Raw genomic sequence first — 13418 nt, 5'->3', positions numbered from 1 at the left:
GCATTTTTCTACAGGACTGGGAATTCTTCTTTTGATACTGGCGAGAAAACAAATCTTTGTCAGTACTAAATCTGTCCATTCTACTTCTAATACAGACTTCAGACCCATTCCTATAATTATTTGTACCTATTCACAGCTTTACCCACAGGAATACTCTGAATGACATCACTGAGACCAAGCTCACAGAAGCCTAAACCTAAGGAAACTTGTTTGTAGACCCAGGTTCTAAATCCTGCATTTTCTTCTATCTTTGCATAAAAGAAGCTTAAAAAAAAAGTAATTCTGCCTGTGTACCTAATCCTGGTTGAATATCTGTATATTTGTGAGCCTTGCATGTAGGAGAAGGATCTGTAATCTTTGTATATTTTGAAGAAAGAAATGTAACAAAACAATAGACAGAGGATTTACAGGAAAGGAAGCTGGAATCCTCTGGCAGAAAAACCCTGCAGCAAAAGCCATCATTCCATAGAATGAGGTTAATTAACTGGCAATTATTTCTGAAGTGCATCTGAATCGAATACATCTGCCACAAAGATGTCATTATGAGTGTATCAAGCCACTGCTGGAAGTCAAGACTATTTAACACTCCCACCCTCACCACAACTGTGCTGCTGCCCATGACTGAAACTGCACGTCTCTCATGTTGGAGCCCCTGCAGCCACAATACACACAGGGAAACACACAGGGCTCTTCCTGAAGCCTTGCTGCCACAGCCTGACTGCTGGCCATCACACACATTAAAATACGCCATTCATGCTCCCGGAGGGCTCTTCTGCTGACTTATAATATTGAGAAAGCAGTGAGATTGAATCTTGTGTCTTCCCTCCTCCCCAGCTGAGCTGATTCAATGGAAACAGCCTATGTCTGCCAATAAAGGATCTCAAATAAGAGCAAAATCAGTGCTCTCTGATTTTGTCTGCATTGCTCAAGCAGGCATGCAAGTGATTTTACTGTTGTCCCTGACTCGAGACTTGCAAGAACTGCTCCAAACAGCGGTGAGGATTGAGAACCACTTGTCATTTGTCCTAGACACTTTCCTACTGCTTCCCTGAGGACATGGTCCAACTACATTCTTGTTATGGCCTGCAAAAGAGAGAGGGACAAGGCAGGACACAGACCGCAAGCTGAGATACATGGATGCCATGCATGTGGTGCCTATGGAACAGGGTGCAGCTGAGAGCTGGTACCTGGGCTGAGTCTTCCCTCGAGGTTGCTTGGAACATGATGCACTACTAAGGAACCTACTTCAACACCAGGCTACCTCAGGGCTCTCTGGCACTCGGGGTGACCCCATTTCACAGGATCCAGGATTCACAGTACCAACGGCACCTCAAGGACTCTGTTCTGTTTTGGGCCCCTCACTTTAAAAAGCACATTGAGATGCTGGAGCAGGTCCAGTGAAAACACAACCTATATGGAACAGCTAAGGGAGCTGAGTTTTTTTAGTCTAAGGAGGCTAAAAAGAGACCTCATTGCTCTCTACAACATATGAAAAGAGGTTATAGTGAGGTCGGGGCTGGTCTCTTCTATTGTGCCTGTATTAAGAGAACTAGAGGATATGGCTTTAAGCTGAGACGAGAGATTTTTCCTTCCCTCCACTGTTATGGTGGTCAGGCATTGAGATAAGCTGCCCACAGAGGTGATGGGAGGGTTCCCATCCCTGGGGGTGTTCAAGCAGCATCTGCATCTGGCGCTGCGTGATGTGTCTTAGGGCTTACAGTGGCAATGCTGGGCGGATAAGCGGACTGGACGATCTCACACGTCCCTTCCGACCCTGATGATCCCACGATTATATGATCCTCACAACCCTGCTCCTCTTTCCTCCTCCTCCACACACACACACGCTGGCAGTGGCGGCCAACAGGTGCTTCTTTCTCACACACCTGAAGGCCAGAGGTAGGAAACGAAGACACCAGCATTCCGCAGAAGGAAGGTGTAGGGCCAGACACGCTTCCAGGCGTTCCGGTTCCGCGGCTCTGGCCCGGGCCCTGCCCGGCGCCGCCTGGCGCGGGGGCGGGGCCTGAGCGGCCCGAGCTGTGGCGGCGGAGGGCGGGCGGGAGGGAGGGAGGCGGCCGCTCCCGCTGCAAGATGGCGGCGCAGAGGAGGAGTCTGCTGCAGAGTGTGAGTGGCATCTTCCCCCCCTCCGAGCACACGCGCCCCCCAGGTGGGTGCGAGGGAGTCCCCGGGCCTCCTCCTCACCCGCCCCCCGCGCTGCCGTGTGGGAAGGGGGAGGTTCCCCCGCCGCGGGCGGTGGGTCGCTGCTCTCCCGCCCCCTGTGCCGCCTCAGGGCAGGGGCCGCACTGCGGGGTCCCGCCGTGGCCAGCGGCCCGCACGCTGCCGGACCGGCCGCTCTGCGGCGCACGGTGGGCCACAGGTGGCTGGGGGGCCGTGCCGGTGCTGCGGGCTTCGGGGTGCCCGCTGTGTGAGGGGGCAGCTGGCGCCTGCAGGCCTGGCTGGAGATGGCGGCCCCAGGGATGTCTCTCTCATTGCTGGCTGCAGCATCAGGCCCCAGTCCCTTGTCCTGGTTGAGTAGTCCTGGGGGAATCCAGAGCTTTCCCTGCACTCCCGTGGCAGGGGTGCACGAGGATCTGATTCACCATAGGAATAGCTAAGCTAGTGCTGTGCTGTATGGAGTGCAAAACTTGCGTGCAAATTTCTCATCTGGTTTCTTGTTAACAAGAGCGGGAGTACAGCCAGAGCTCAGCCTCAGTGGGAAGGGACACTTGGTAAGTGATGCTGTTCTGCAGGGCAAAATGTGGAGTTATTGGCTGTGTATTAGTTAGCAAAGGGAGAAGGGTTGAGAAGAGGGTGGGAGTGGACTGGTGACCTGTACTGCACCACGATCTTCACTTCAGCCTGCTTGGGGTTTACATGGTCTCTTTCCTCTTCCTGCCAGGAACAGCAGCCCAGTTGGACAGATGACTTACCGTCCTGCCATCTCTCTGGTGTGGGCTCAGCTCCAAACCGTTGCTACAGTGCAGATGGCAAGGGGACAGAGGGTCACCCCTTGGAAGATAACTGGTTAAAATTCAGGTAGGTGAGTTGCACCTGGGACACTGACTCCTGCTGACACAAGTGCACGTGGAAGAGGTATTTAATTTGTCACACAGGATGTGGAAGAAGAGGGTGGGGCCTGAGCATGCAAGAGGTGTCTTCGGGAACTTGCTACTTACATCTATGTCTTACAGAGATCTGTGACCTCTTTGCTTCTGCCCTCTTGACAGGAGTGAGAACAACTGCTACCTCTATGGTGTCTTCAATGGCTATGATGGCAACCGAGTCACCAACTTCGTGGGTCAGAGGCTCTCTGCAGAACTGCTGCTGGGCCAGCTCCACGCAGACCACAGCGATGCTGACGTGCGTCGAGTTCTGCTGCAGGTAAAGAAGCTTTGAGTGGGAGCAGCTCCTGCTTCTTTCATTACCCACCTCCTCTTTGCCATCAGGGGAACAGCATCTGGTTTCTGTGGGGGTTGGAAACATCTGGTGGTTGCAGTTGCACTCATCCTGAGCATCTGTAGTGCTTTGTTTCACTCCTGCCTCATCCCATCTGTCCCCTGGCTCCGTCAGCACAGTGCTGAGAGCTCTCCAGGAAGCTGCAGCCAGCCTTCCCTGGACGTGTAGGAACAAGTCAGCCTGGGAAGGAGATGACAGTGATTGAAGGGGAGAAGTTAATGTGTGGGGAGATGGATTTGTGAGTGTGCTTTCTTGAGTGACAGGATCAACACACAAGATCAGATAGGTCTCTGACATTGCTGTGAATGTAATTTTTATGATGTTGTCTTCTGTTTTGAGTTGTTGCAGATTGTTTTTACAAGCTGTTAACTGGTTGTGCTGATACAATTGTTTCAATGTGCTGTAGTGGTCCTTGAAAGTCTGTGTGTACAGTGATCATCCACTCTTATGAGCTGGTCTTAGAGAGGTGAGGACGAGTACCCCAAAGTCTGTAGGCATCAAGTACGTGCTTTGTTTCTCTTTATGGTCTTTTTTAGGCTTTTGATGTGGTGGAAAGAAGTTTCCTGGAGTCCATCGATGATGCCTTAGCAGAGAAGGCCAGCCTGCAGTCTCAGCTACCAGAGGTAATGTGACCTTAAGGGCAGAGCTTGCTGGAGGTCCCACATTCCAGCTTGCTGGGTGAGGTTTGGGCACATTAGTCAGTTTGATCCAAGGGAGGCTGTAAGTGAAAGTTACTTCTCCATGGTTCTCTTCTGGAGGCTGGCATGAGGAGCAGCAAGTGCCTTGGTCCATTGCCCGGAGTTCCCACTGTTGGTACTGGCACTGCTCAGACCTGACATTGGTCACCTGAGCAAGGAGCTGGGTGTATCACAGAGACGAGTGCAGCCTCTGCATGTGGCTCTTCCAGGACAAAGCCATGCAGATGAGAGGAAAGGCCTCACATTTGCATGGCATCTGGGCAAGTATGGGCTCTGTTCTTCAAGTGTACTGGACTGTCCTCTCCAGAATTATATCAAAGCTGTGTCATTCGATAGGATTGAACAGAAAATTTTATGTCTTGTACAGGTATGACACAAGGCCAAGGCATGTCAAGATGAGTCCCCTCCCTGCAGAATTTTTATTCCACCTGTGATTTCTGTGTTGTGGACTGTGTGTTTAAGCTTCTCCCTCATTTTGGCTTCCAGGGTGTCCCTCACCACCAGCTCCCTCCTCAGTACCAGAAGATTGTGGAGAGGTTGAAGATTGTAGAGCAGGAGATCTCTGGAGGAGCCATGGCTATTGTGGCTGTCGTTCTCAACAACAAACTCTACATCGCCAATGTGGGTGAGTTGGTTTTTGTCAGTGGCTCAGTCTCAGCATTCCTGAGGATGGCAGGGGCTCCAGGGAGACATTTGAATGTGGGGGGCAGTTTCTTTGGTGTGTGGCCAAGCAGCAATATGCTTGCTGCTTGCACAAGCACTTGAAATCAGCCTGATTCTTCATCCCTGCAGATGTTGGTGCGTGTGGCCAAAGAACAGAGGGAAAGCGGGTTGGGAGGAGGAGTGCAGGTTCACTGTGAAATAGAGAACCTTCCTGGGAGGTAGCAGCTCAGGTCTGGATGGAGAGCTGCCTAGCAGGCCCTTACTATGCTGCTAGCAAGGCTGCTTTTTGGAGATCATGATGAGACAGTACATGAGCCTTTCTCTTCTTTTCTGTCTTTATTCCTGTCTCTGCTCCTTTTCCCTTTGGATGTGTTGTCCCTGTTAACAGCAGAGCTATCTGGTGCCTCATCTCGCTGCTCCCACTGCAGGTACCAATCGGGCACTGCTGTGCAAGTCCACGGTGGATGGGCTGCAGGTGACTCAGCTCAACGTGGACCACACGACGGAGAATGAAGATGAGCTCTTTCGCTTCTCTCAGCTGGGTGAGTGTTTGGGTTTCATGTTCTTAGCTAAGAACATCGCATGACTGTTTATCTGGGGCACCAAGACTGACTCAAGCCACAGGAACAATAAATAACCACAAAAAGAAGCTTACTGTGTTTTCAGGTGAGAAGGTCAGGGCCTTCTTTTTGGGCCTTTTAGCCATTCTGGGGCTACAGGGTGAGCAAGCTCATCTCAGTGACCCAGCAGAAAACTACGCTTTTGTTTCAAGTTTTGAGTGTTAGTTTTGTGTCCAGCTGCCAGAGTGGCATTGATCTGCCCTCCAGCTGTTGCTGCAGTCGATAGGAAGGCAGGAGTGGAAGCACAGAGCCAGAGGGTAGGAGTGAAGCAGACAATGTATGACGGCTCCTGTGGAGGCAAACTGCAGTTTATGCTGCTTTAAGTTCTGTGTTATGCCTCACCCTCAGGATGGTACATTTCAATTTGCCTTTGTACAAGCTGCTGCTGAAAAAAAGCAGCTTCACTTCAGACAGAGCCAGGCCAAGCACTGGCATTTACTTCTCTCACATCAATAACTACGGAACTCTTAATGCTGACATTTTGCTTTAGGCAATTTCTCTTTTCCTTTACAGTGTTTGACATGTTTGCTTTCTCGGTCTAGAGCTAACCCAGACCACTTGTGTGATTGCCAGTACCAAATTCTTCTTATTGAGATACTTGGGTCCTGTACTTTTATTTAGGTAGATCTAAGGTGGCATTCTTCATTAGATTCACCTGGCAGATATGTTCTTATCAGGTGAGGCTCCTGATGTGGTAATTTCTGCTACTAGGTCTTTTATTCTATTTCTCTTTCATTCCCATTCTGCTCCTGCACTAGGGATATGTGCTGTGAAACGGAACACTGAATACAAGAATCCAAGGAAAGAGACTTTTTGAGTGTTTCTAGTGCCAAAAATGCAGAGCTTATCTGCAGTCCACAGGAGAACAGGGATCTATTAGATGTACCAACCTTAACGTGGTGCAGCACTGGTGCTCCTGCCTACAGTCCCAGCAGAAGGAAGATCCTGTGGAACAAGGCAGTGTGCACAGGCTGTATAGGGGCCCAAGGGAGGTTGTTTTTGGGCTAGGTTGAAGCACAGTGATAAGAGATAGTGGGGATAGCATTTGTCGTGATGGTGCCTGTGCCACCCCTGTCTTGGGGGAGGGGTGGGAGAGATCTTGTGATGTTGTGATTCTTCAGCTGGCACATCACAGCTTGTTCAGTACCCTGGGAGAGTTGCTGTGATGTAGACGTGACTTCTCTTGGCGTCCTGTGAGCCTCCCTGTGTTTGTGTCTGTCAGTGGCATGCACCTCCCTGCCAGGAGCTGGCAAATGAGCCAGGCCATGTTGATGAGTCAGCTGAGGTCTGCAGCAGATGGAGGACTTGTGTCTTACTGCTGGGGTAGGTGTGGAGCCATCTGTGCAGCAAGGCTTGGTTTGACTCAAAGGGGGAGTTTCAGCTGGACCCCTGCCTTCCCCTTGTACTCAGGACAGTCATCCCTAGATTAAATCTCAGTGTTTTCTGGCTGATAGCTCTAGGTATGAGGAAAGGGGGGTTGCCAGAACAGAACAGATAAGGGGATCATCTCTGCTACAAGTCCTGCCTCAAACAGCAGCAGCACTCAGATGGTCCCTGTTAGAACTTTTTTCAAGGTGGGATTACTTCTTAGGCCCTGTATCACCATAAGTTTATGTATAGAAATACTTGCTTGATCATTGTTGTTTTAGGAGTAGCCACGTCAATTTGAGCACTTGAGCAAATTCAGTGCCTCTTGTAGACAGCTCTCCTTTTCTCGGGATCACAGCATGGGTAAGGTTGGAAGGGACCACAGTGGATCATCTGGTCCAAGCTCCTGCTCAAGGAGGGTCATCCCTGAGCATATTGTACAGGTTCTTCAATATCTCCAGTGAGGGAGACTCCACAGTCTCTCTCTGCAGCCTCGTGTGTTAGTGGAATTGCCATGTGGAGCTTAGGAGCAGGGGTCAGTTACAGCTGGAAGAAAAAGCAGGATCTTTCACATATGTTGTCCTTGTTCCTGCCTTCTCCTCCCATCACACAGCCCAGAGCTGGCAGGTGCAGGTGTTCCCCTGCCTTTTCAGCAAATGCCCGTGCAGCCAGGCCAGCTGCTGCTGGTGCCTTTGGACCAGGATGTGGACTTTGCCTCAGGGCCAGCTGTTGCATTCAGATTATGCCTGTTTTGCTGTGTGTGTCTCCCTCCTTCTCTCTTCTTCCTAGCTTGGAACTAAGGAGAAGGTGTCCCTTCAAACACAGTTACTCCTTTTCTCCATTTAGCTCCTGATGATTCTTCAGAGTCTCATTTTGTCTTACAGTTCTGTGTAACTTGGATATTTATTTTCTCAGAGGAAGTTCTGCAAGTTTCACAAAGTTAGTGAAGCATTTTTGGTTTTCAATCTGACAGGCTTGGATGCAGGGAAAATAAAACAAGTGGGAACTATTCGTGGGCAGGAAAGCACTCGGCGCATTGGAGATTACAAAGTCAAGTACGGCTATACCGATATTGAACTGCTCAGGTCAGAAAAACTCAACTGTGGGCTTTCAAGCTCTCCTTTTCTTCATGATCACTCCATTCTCAGCTACATGTCACCCTTAAATGCCAAATTACTGTCTCCTTCCAGTGCTGCTAAATCTAAGCCCATCATAGCAGAGCCTGAAATCCACGGAGGGCACTCGCTGGATGGGGTGACGGGCTTCTTGGTGCTCATGTCAGAAGGGCTCTACAAAGCACTGGAGGCAGCTCATGGGCCTGGGCAGGCCAACCAGGTGAGTCTGCTCACAAGGGAAACATTCCCGTGGATACTGACTCACTCCAGTGGTGTCAGCTGCTCTCATACAGGCTGTCCTCCTCATCTGTGCTGTCACTGCTGGCCAGGCTGAATGCCTGTGCCACCCCATTCCAGTCTAATAATGTGGGAGTTGCTTTGCCAAGCCCATTCTTCTTGGCAGCTGCCTGTCCCTTAGGAGCAGCTCATTAAAGGGAGTGGGATGACTCAAGGCACAAAGGCACATTATCAGCAGGTAAGCATCACAGTCGGATGAGTTGCCATAAAAACCCTTAGATCAGATGGCAGGAAAAGGTTTCCTCCAAAATCTCCTAGAAATCTTTCCTTTGGTGATTTTTTTTTTCCCCTTCTCTGCTCAGGAAATTGCAGCCATGATAGCCACAGAGTTTGCCAAGCAGACGTCGCTGGATGCTGTGGCACAAGCAGTGGTGGACCGGGTTAAGCGCATTCACTGTGACACTTTCGCCAGTGGCGGGGAGCGGTCCAAGTTCTGTCCCCGTCACGAAGACATGACGCTGCTTGTGAGGAATTTTGGGTACCCCCTGGGTGAGATGAGCCAGCCCACGCTGACACCAACACAAGGTGTGTTGGGGAGAGAATGAAACAAAATGGGGTGAGGATGATAAGAACTCTTGATTGATCCAGCCCTCACCTCACACTGGGAGAGGAGGTAGTTGGTGTAGAAGGAATTTTCTTATTAAACAAGATTATTGGCTTTTGAGTTGTGGAATCTGTGACAATTTGACAGGATACAGTACAGCATCAAGGGCACTTTGATACAAATTCTTGGGGTTTTTTGCTGCTGTGCTGCACCTGCAGTTGCTCATGTCTGAACTGCATTTTATAGCTTCTTTTTTTTCCCTTCTTAGGAGGCCGTGTCTACCCAGTCTCTGTGCCATATTCCAGCTCCCAAAGCACAAGCAAGACGAGTGTCACGCTGTCTCTTGTCATGCCTTCTCAAGGCCAGATGGTCAATGGTGCTCACAGCAGCTCAACTCTGGACGAAGCCACTCCCACCCTCACTAAGTAAAGTCCTGCTCTCTCGCTACCCAGAGTTTTCCCTGCACCTCACACTGCATAAAGGGGTTGAAAAGCAGAGACAGCTGTCAGTTACCTGTCAGTCAGTGCCTTATCTGGAGTGTGCTCCCCCCACTACAGCACTGACAGCCAGCATAACGTGTTAGCTGGAAAGAGATTTTGTGAGGAGTGGGAATGAGTGAAGCAACAGCTCTGAAGCCAGCTCTGGCAACATGCCCCGGGAGCAGCATCTGCTGCTGTTCATGGAGGGCATTCTGGCAGGGAGCAGCCCTTCTCTTTGGACCTCGTGTGCCAAGTGTGTTGGGTGTTGTGCACAGAGGGAGTGTGGGCACCCTTCATTGCAGCAAGGAAGAGGGATTATGCAGGTCACCTGTAAGGCTCTTGGAGAGGCTGTGCTGCTGAAGGTGATTTGCTTACAGGCACTGCCTAGGGAAAAAAAAATCTGGATAAAGGTTAGAATTGGGTCCCCTTTGGATCCAGTCTGCAGGGTCATACTAGTTAGTGGCTGTGGTTTAGGCTGAGCCCTTGGCACAGCATGGCGTGTACACGCTGCTCAGTGAAGAAGCGCTGTGGGTATTGTGCTGTGTAGCTCCAGAAACAATGAGGCTGACGCACTGGAGCTGCCTTGGCTGCAGCACAGGTCATGCAAGAATAGCTTTCCTCGCTGCCAGACTCTTCCCGTAAAGCTCATACTGTTCTGGGTATGGGGAGGCCAGCGGAGTGCATGCCTGGTTTTTTCTGCTTCCTCTCTGTTCCTCAGATGCCTGGTTGTACTTAAGGCCTTCCAGTTAATGTGAATCGGATTCCTTTGATGTTTGTCAATTCCAATCAGTTCTTAACACTTTGAGTGCTCTCATAGAGCGAGTGACTGTAACTTTTTACCTGTCTGCTAGGACAGCTTGATCTGTGGAGAAACTGGTGCTTGTTCTGGTGCTTTTCTTGCCAGTGCATCAGGTGGAGTAGAATAAAGATGTTTATGTTCTCTCTTTCTCCCCCCTTAGCCAAAGCCCAACGGTGACGCTGCAGTCGACCAACACTCACACGCAGAGCAGCAGCTCGAGTTCGGACGGAGGTCTGTTCCGCTCCCGCCCCGCCCACTCGCTGCAGCCCGACGAGGATGGCCGTGTGGAGCCCTACGTGGATTTCGCAGAGTTTTACCGGCTCTGGAACATGGACCATGGCGAGCAGGGAGCACTGACTGTGTCCTAACTTGTGTCTGCCTCCTGCAGACACCCTGTGCTCCCCTGTGTGAGCAGAGACTGAGGCAAGGGTCAGAGTGTTCCACTGAGGGCTGCCTTCTGCCCACAGCTAGCTCCTGTCCAGGATGTGCTGCACGCTGTGCAGGGGATCTTGTGCACTACACACGTGTTGCCTGTGCCCTGCTCCCAATCCTGCCCAGCCCTGGGAAGCCCTGTGGATAGGGGAAGGGGTTTTGAATGCAGCCCTCACTGCAGGTTTTAGCAAATAAAGGTGTGGAGCGGGCTCCTTGTGGATGCTGCAGGAGCCGGGCCCGTGCCAAGGCTGCGTGTGTGCGCGTGTGTAGGTGTACACGTGTGTGCCTGCGTGTGTGTGTGTGTGCTGTCATAATGTTTCCACAACTCAATTCATAATGCTGTGATTCCAGTGTTCAACTCCATAGAAGATACCTCTATTTTGCAGAATAAATAACTTATAGCTACAGTCATTGGCACCCGTGTGGCTTGCTCTCTTCCTTATAATGTCGTGTGTGGGTGTGACAGCTCCTCCTGGTGAAACCTTCTGTTCCTCCTGAACTGAGGCTTGCACCTTGCAGGAGGAAAGCTTCTGCTGAAAAAGTGGCCTGAAGCCTTAAGCAGGTGACTTAAAGGCATAAGCTCTTTGTTTACTTACTTGCTGAGCGTTGGCACTGAATTATGGCTTAGAGTCAAACCATAAATATGGGTTATTGTTTTTTGTAGGTAAAATGCATGTTTTTTCCCTTAATGTAGGCCATCTGGAAAGGTGTAGGGGGCAGGTGGAGTTTGTAATGAAGTTTCCCTGTACAGGCAGCTGGTGGTGCACAGCTGGCAGTCACAGCTCCCGTGGTGCCTGGAAGATGCAGATGGGCAGCCTCGTGTCGGAGCGGGGAGCTGTGCAGCGAGAGGAGGGTCCTGCTGCCTGCACACCGCCGGGAGCCCGGCCTGGCGCTGCTGGCCGGGACGTCGGGATCACGGCAATCCTCCTCTTCAGTTCAGATTTCTGACGGCAGGCGGCAAGCGAGGCTCTTCCCTCCCGCCTCCAGCCGTCCCCTCGAGCCTCCCGGCTCCCTGCAAACCCGGAGGCCTGGGGGGTGACCCGCGGCACCTGGTACCTCTGGGGCACTGCAGTGAGGCACCAGGCAAAGCCAGGAGAGGGCTAGAGGGGATCAGAGGAGAAGGGGCAAGAGGCAGGACTGGCCGGGGTTCTTCCCTGCGTTTATATTTGCATCCAGCCTTGTCACTTTAGGAAGAAGTGGAATGAGAGGGGATTAGGATGATGCAGCACGGGATGCTGTCATTAAGGCCAGTGTGTAGCCAAGCCCTGAGGTGAGGTGCGCAGGTTTGAGGCACTTGTGGCACGCCAGCCTGGAGAGTAGGAGAGGAGGATTTATCCCTTTGGATAAATTAAGCAGCACTGAGTGCCCAGAGGCAAGACCCGAGCTCACTGAGAAACATGTGGGCAGGATCAGAGCGGTGGGAAACGCCCGTTTCCTGGGAAGGCACGGCAGGGATCCCGTGTGGGTGTGGGTGTGTGTGGGTGCGCGGCTCCGCCTGTGCCCCTGCGGCTGCGGCTGGCACGGCTGTGCCCGCGGGGCTCCCTGCGCTGCCGGGCTGCCTGCAGACGCTTGCGTTTCCCTGCCCCGTGCCGTTCCCAGGAAGAATGGGTGTGCTGAACGTGCCAGCACAGGCACCTCCTGTCGAGACCCTGCCAGCCCTGCCAGGGCGGTGACGTTCCGTGGCGTGCAGGCAAAGGCAGCAGAGTGGCGGGAGGTTTGGTGCCTTGTCCCCAAGGCTGAACATCACAGGGGCTGGCAGTCCCTCAGCCCTGTCCCCTGCCCTTGCCTGTGCCCTGCAAGGAGCAGAGAGTTCAGGTATCTGAGCCCAGCCTGGCCTTGCCGTCCAGGGCTGCTCCAAAATGTCATTTGACCTGGGGGCCCAATCCTCCAGATGGTTGTGTGGCTATTTAACAGGACAGTGTGATCCTAGTATGGATTAAAATGAGTTGAAAAGGTTTTGTCCTATTCTGTGTTCCCTAACCTGGCACAGATCTCAATAGCTGTATAAACAAGTTTTTCTTGCTTATTCCCCCATCCCATTATCTCTGGTATTTGTGAACTTATACTGAGAACTGTTCCAATGGGAAATATTCCAGCAAGTGGATGCTCCAGATAAAAGTTTAAGAATTGCCAACACACTTATATAAAGCAGATCATGCAAAACAAACTGATCCTTAGGCATCATTACCAGTTTAGGAAGTACAAAAAAATAAAGTGGATAGGAGAGGGTGGATCACACTAAGCTGTGCCTGTACAGCCTCTGGGAACGAGATGAGGAAGGCAGGTTTTCTGTGCATGCTCTGTGAGCCATGGCTTAGGAGTCCAGGTCAAAGGAACAGAGTGAACATTGTGTACAGGGGCAAGAGGCTCATGAGCCAATATTGGTATTTAATATTGTCCCCAGGGAGCGAGGGGAAAGATGCAGGTTGTAACAACAGTGGAAAAACCTTCTCTCCCCTGCCCCTTTAAAATGAAGGAGTGGCTGGAAGAGGACAGACCCAGAGCGATCCCTAGAAACAAGAGCAGGGGCCTTTTTGCATTGCAGTGAAATTCAAAACCACTAGAAATGTAAAGACCTAGACAGAGAAAAACAGTGCAGCTATGCTTCACAGGGCTGCTGGAGAGAAGCTAGCACATTAAGATCTGAATAAGCAGGGTAAGTTTGTCTTACAGGCAGCTAATATTATTTTCAAGAGCTACCCCCCTGCAAGGCGAGGGTCAAAATGAGAAGTTCTATCCCTAGAATGGGAGTAGCAGGAATGCTTTGCATGTCCCTGAGCTCTGGTCACTTGGCTGAGGGTCATTGGAGGTGCTCAGGCCAGTGAGACAAGCCTTTGGATGCCACCTAAAACTGAGGTTCTCAGCATCTCTGTGGCTAAAGGATCACCAGGGACTTCTTTATTTTAAGCTCTCCATTAGCTGAACAGCACACCCATTTATAACAAAATCT

At 51.2% G+C, this 13418-nt stretch overlaps 1 protein-coding gene across 2 annotated transcripts; it reads left to right on the top strand.

Annotated features, from left to right (window-relative positions):
• The first annotated feature begins 2060 nt into the window (after positions 1-2060).
• On the top strand, positions 2061-12033 carry TAB1 (TGF-beta activated kinase 1 (MAP3K7) binding protein 1). 2 transcript variants are annotated; one of them, XM_054271501.1, is made up of 11 exons: positions 2061-2121; positions 2897-3033; positions 3225-3378; positions 3990-4076; positions 4638-4776; positions 5243-5356; positions 7776-7887; positions 7993-8137; positions 8517-8739; positions 9027-9183; positions 10197-12032. In XM_054271501.1, the coding sequence occupies exons 1-11, from the start codon at positions 2089-2091 to the stop codon at positions 10402-10404; spliced, it is 1509 nt and encodes a 502-aa protein (XP_054127476.1). In that variant the 5' UTR covers positions 2061-2088; the 3' UTR covers positions 10405-12032. The 2 variants fall into 2 exon arrangements, with proteins under 2 accessions (XP_054127476.1, XP_054127485.1); XM_054271510.1 differs by having other exon boundaries at positions 2069-2121; positions 2903-3033; positions 10197-12033.
• Positions 12034-13418: the final 1385 nt, after the last annotated feature.

The sequence above is a fragment of the Melozone crissalis genome, unplaced genomic scaffold (assembly GCF_028551555.1).
Source record: "Melozone crissalis strain CALT ecotype California unplaced genomic scaffold, PUWL_Pcris_2 ptg000004l_1, whole genome shotgun sequence".
NCBI lineage: Eukaryota > Metazoa > Chordata > Aves > Passeriformes > Passerellidae > Melozone > Melozone crissalis.
This window is presented reverse-complemented; position numbering and strand designations above follow the sequence as displayed.

Excerpts from the sequence above, each read along its gene's own strand:
- TAB1 (XM_054271501.1), top strand. The coding sequence starts at position 2,089 with ATGGCGGCGCAGAGGAGGAGTCTGCTGCAGAGT. Across the intron at positions 8,138-8,516 it reads GGCCTGGGCAGGCCAACCAG|GAAATTGCAGCCATGATAGC; the intron begins GTGAGTCTGCTC and ends TTCTCTGCTCAG. Across the intron at positions 8,740-9,026 it reads CACGCTGACACCAACACAAG|GAGGCCGTGTCTACCCAGTC; the intron begins GTGTGTTGGGGA and ends TTCCCTTCTTAG.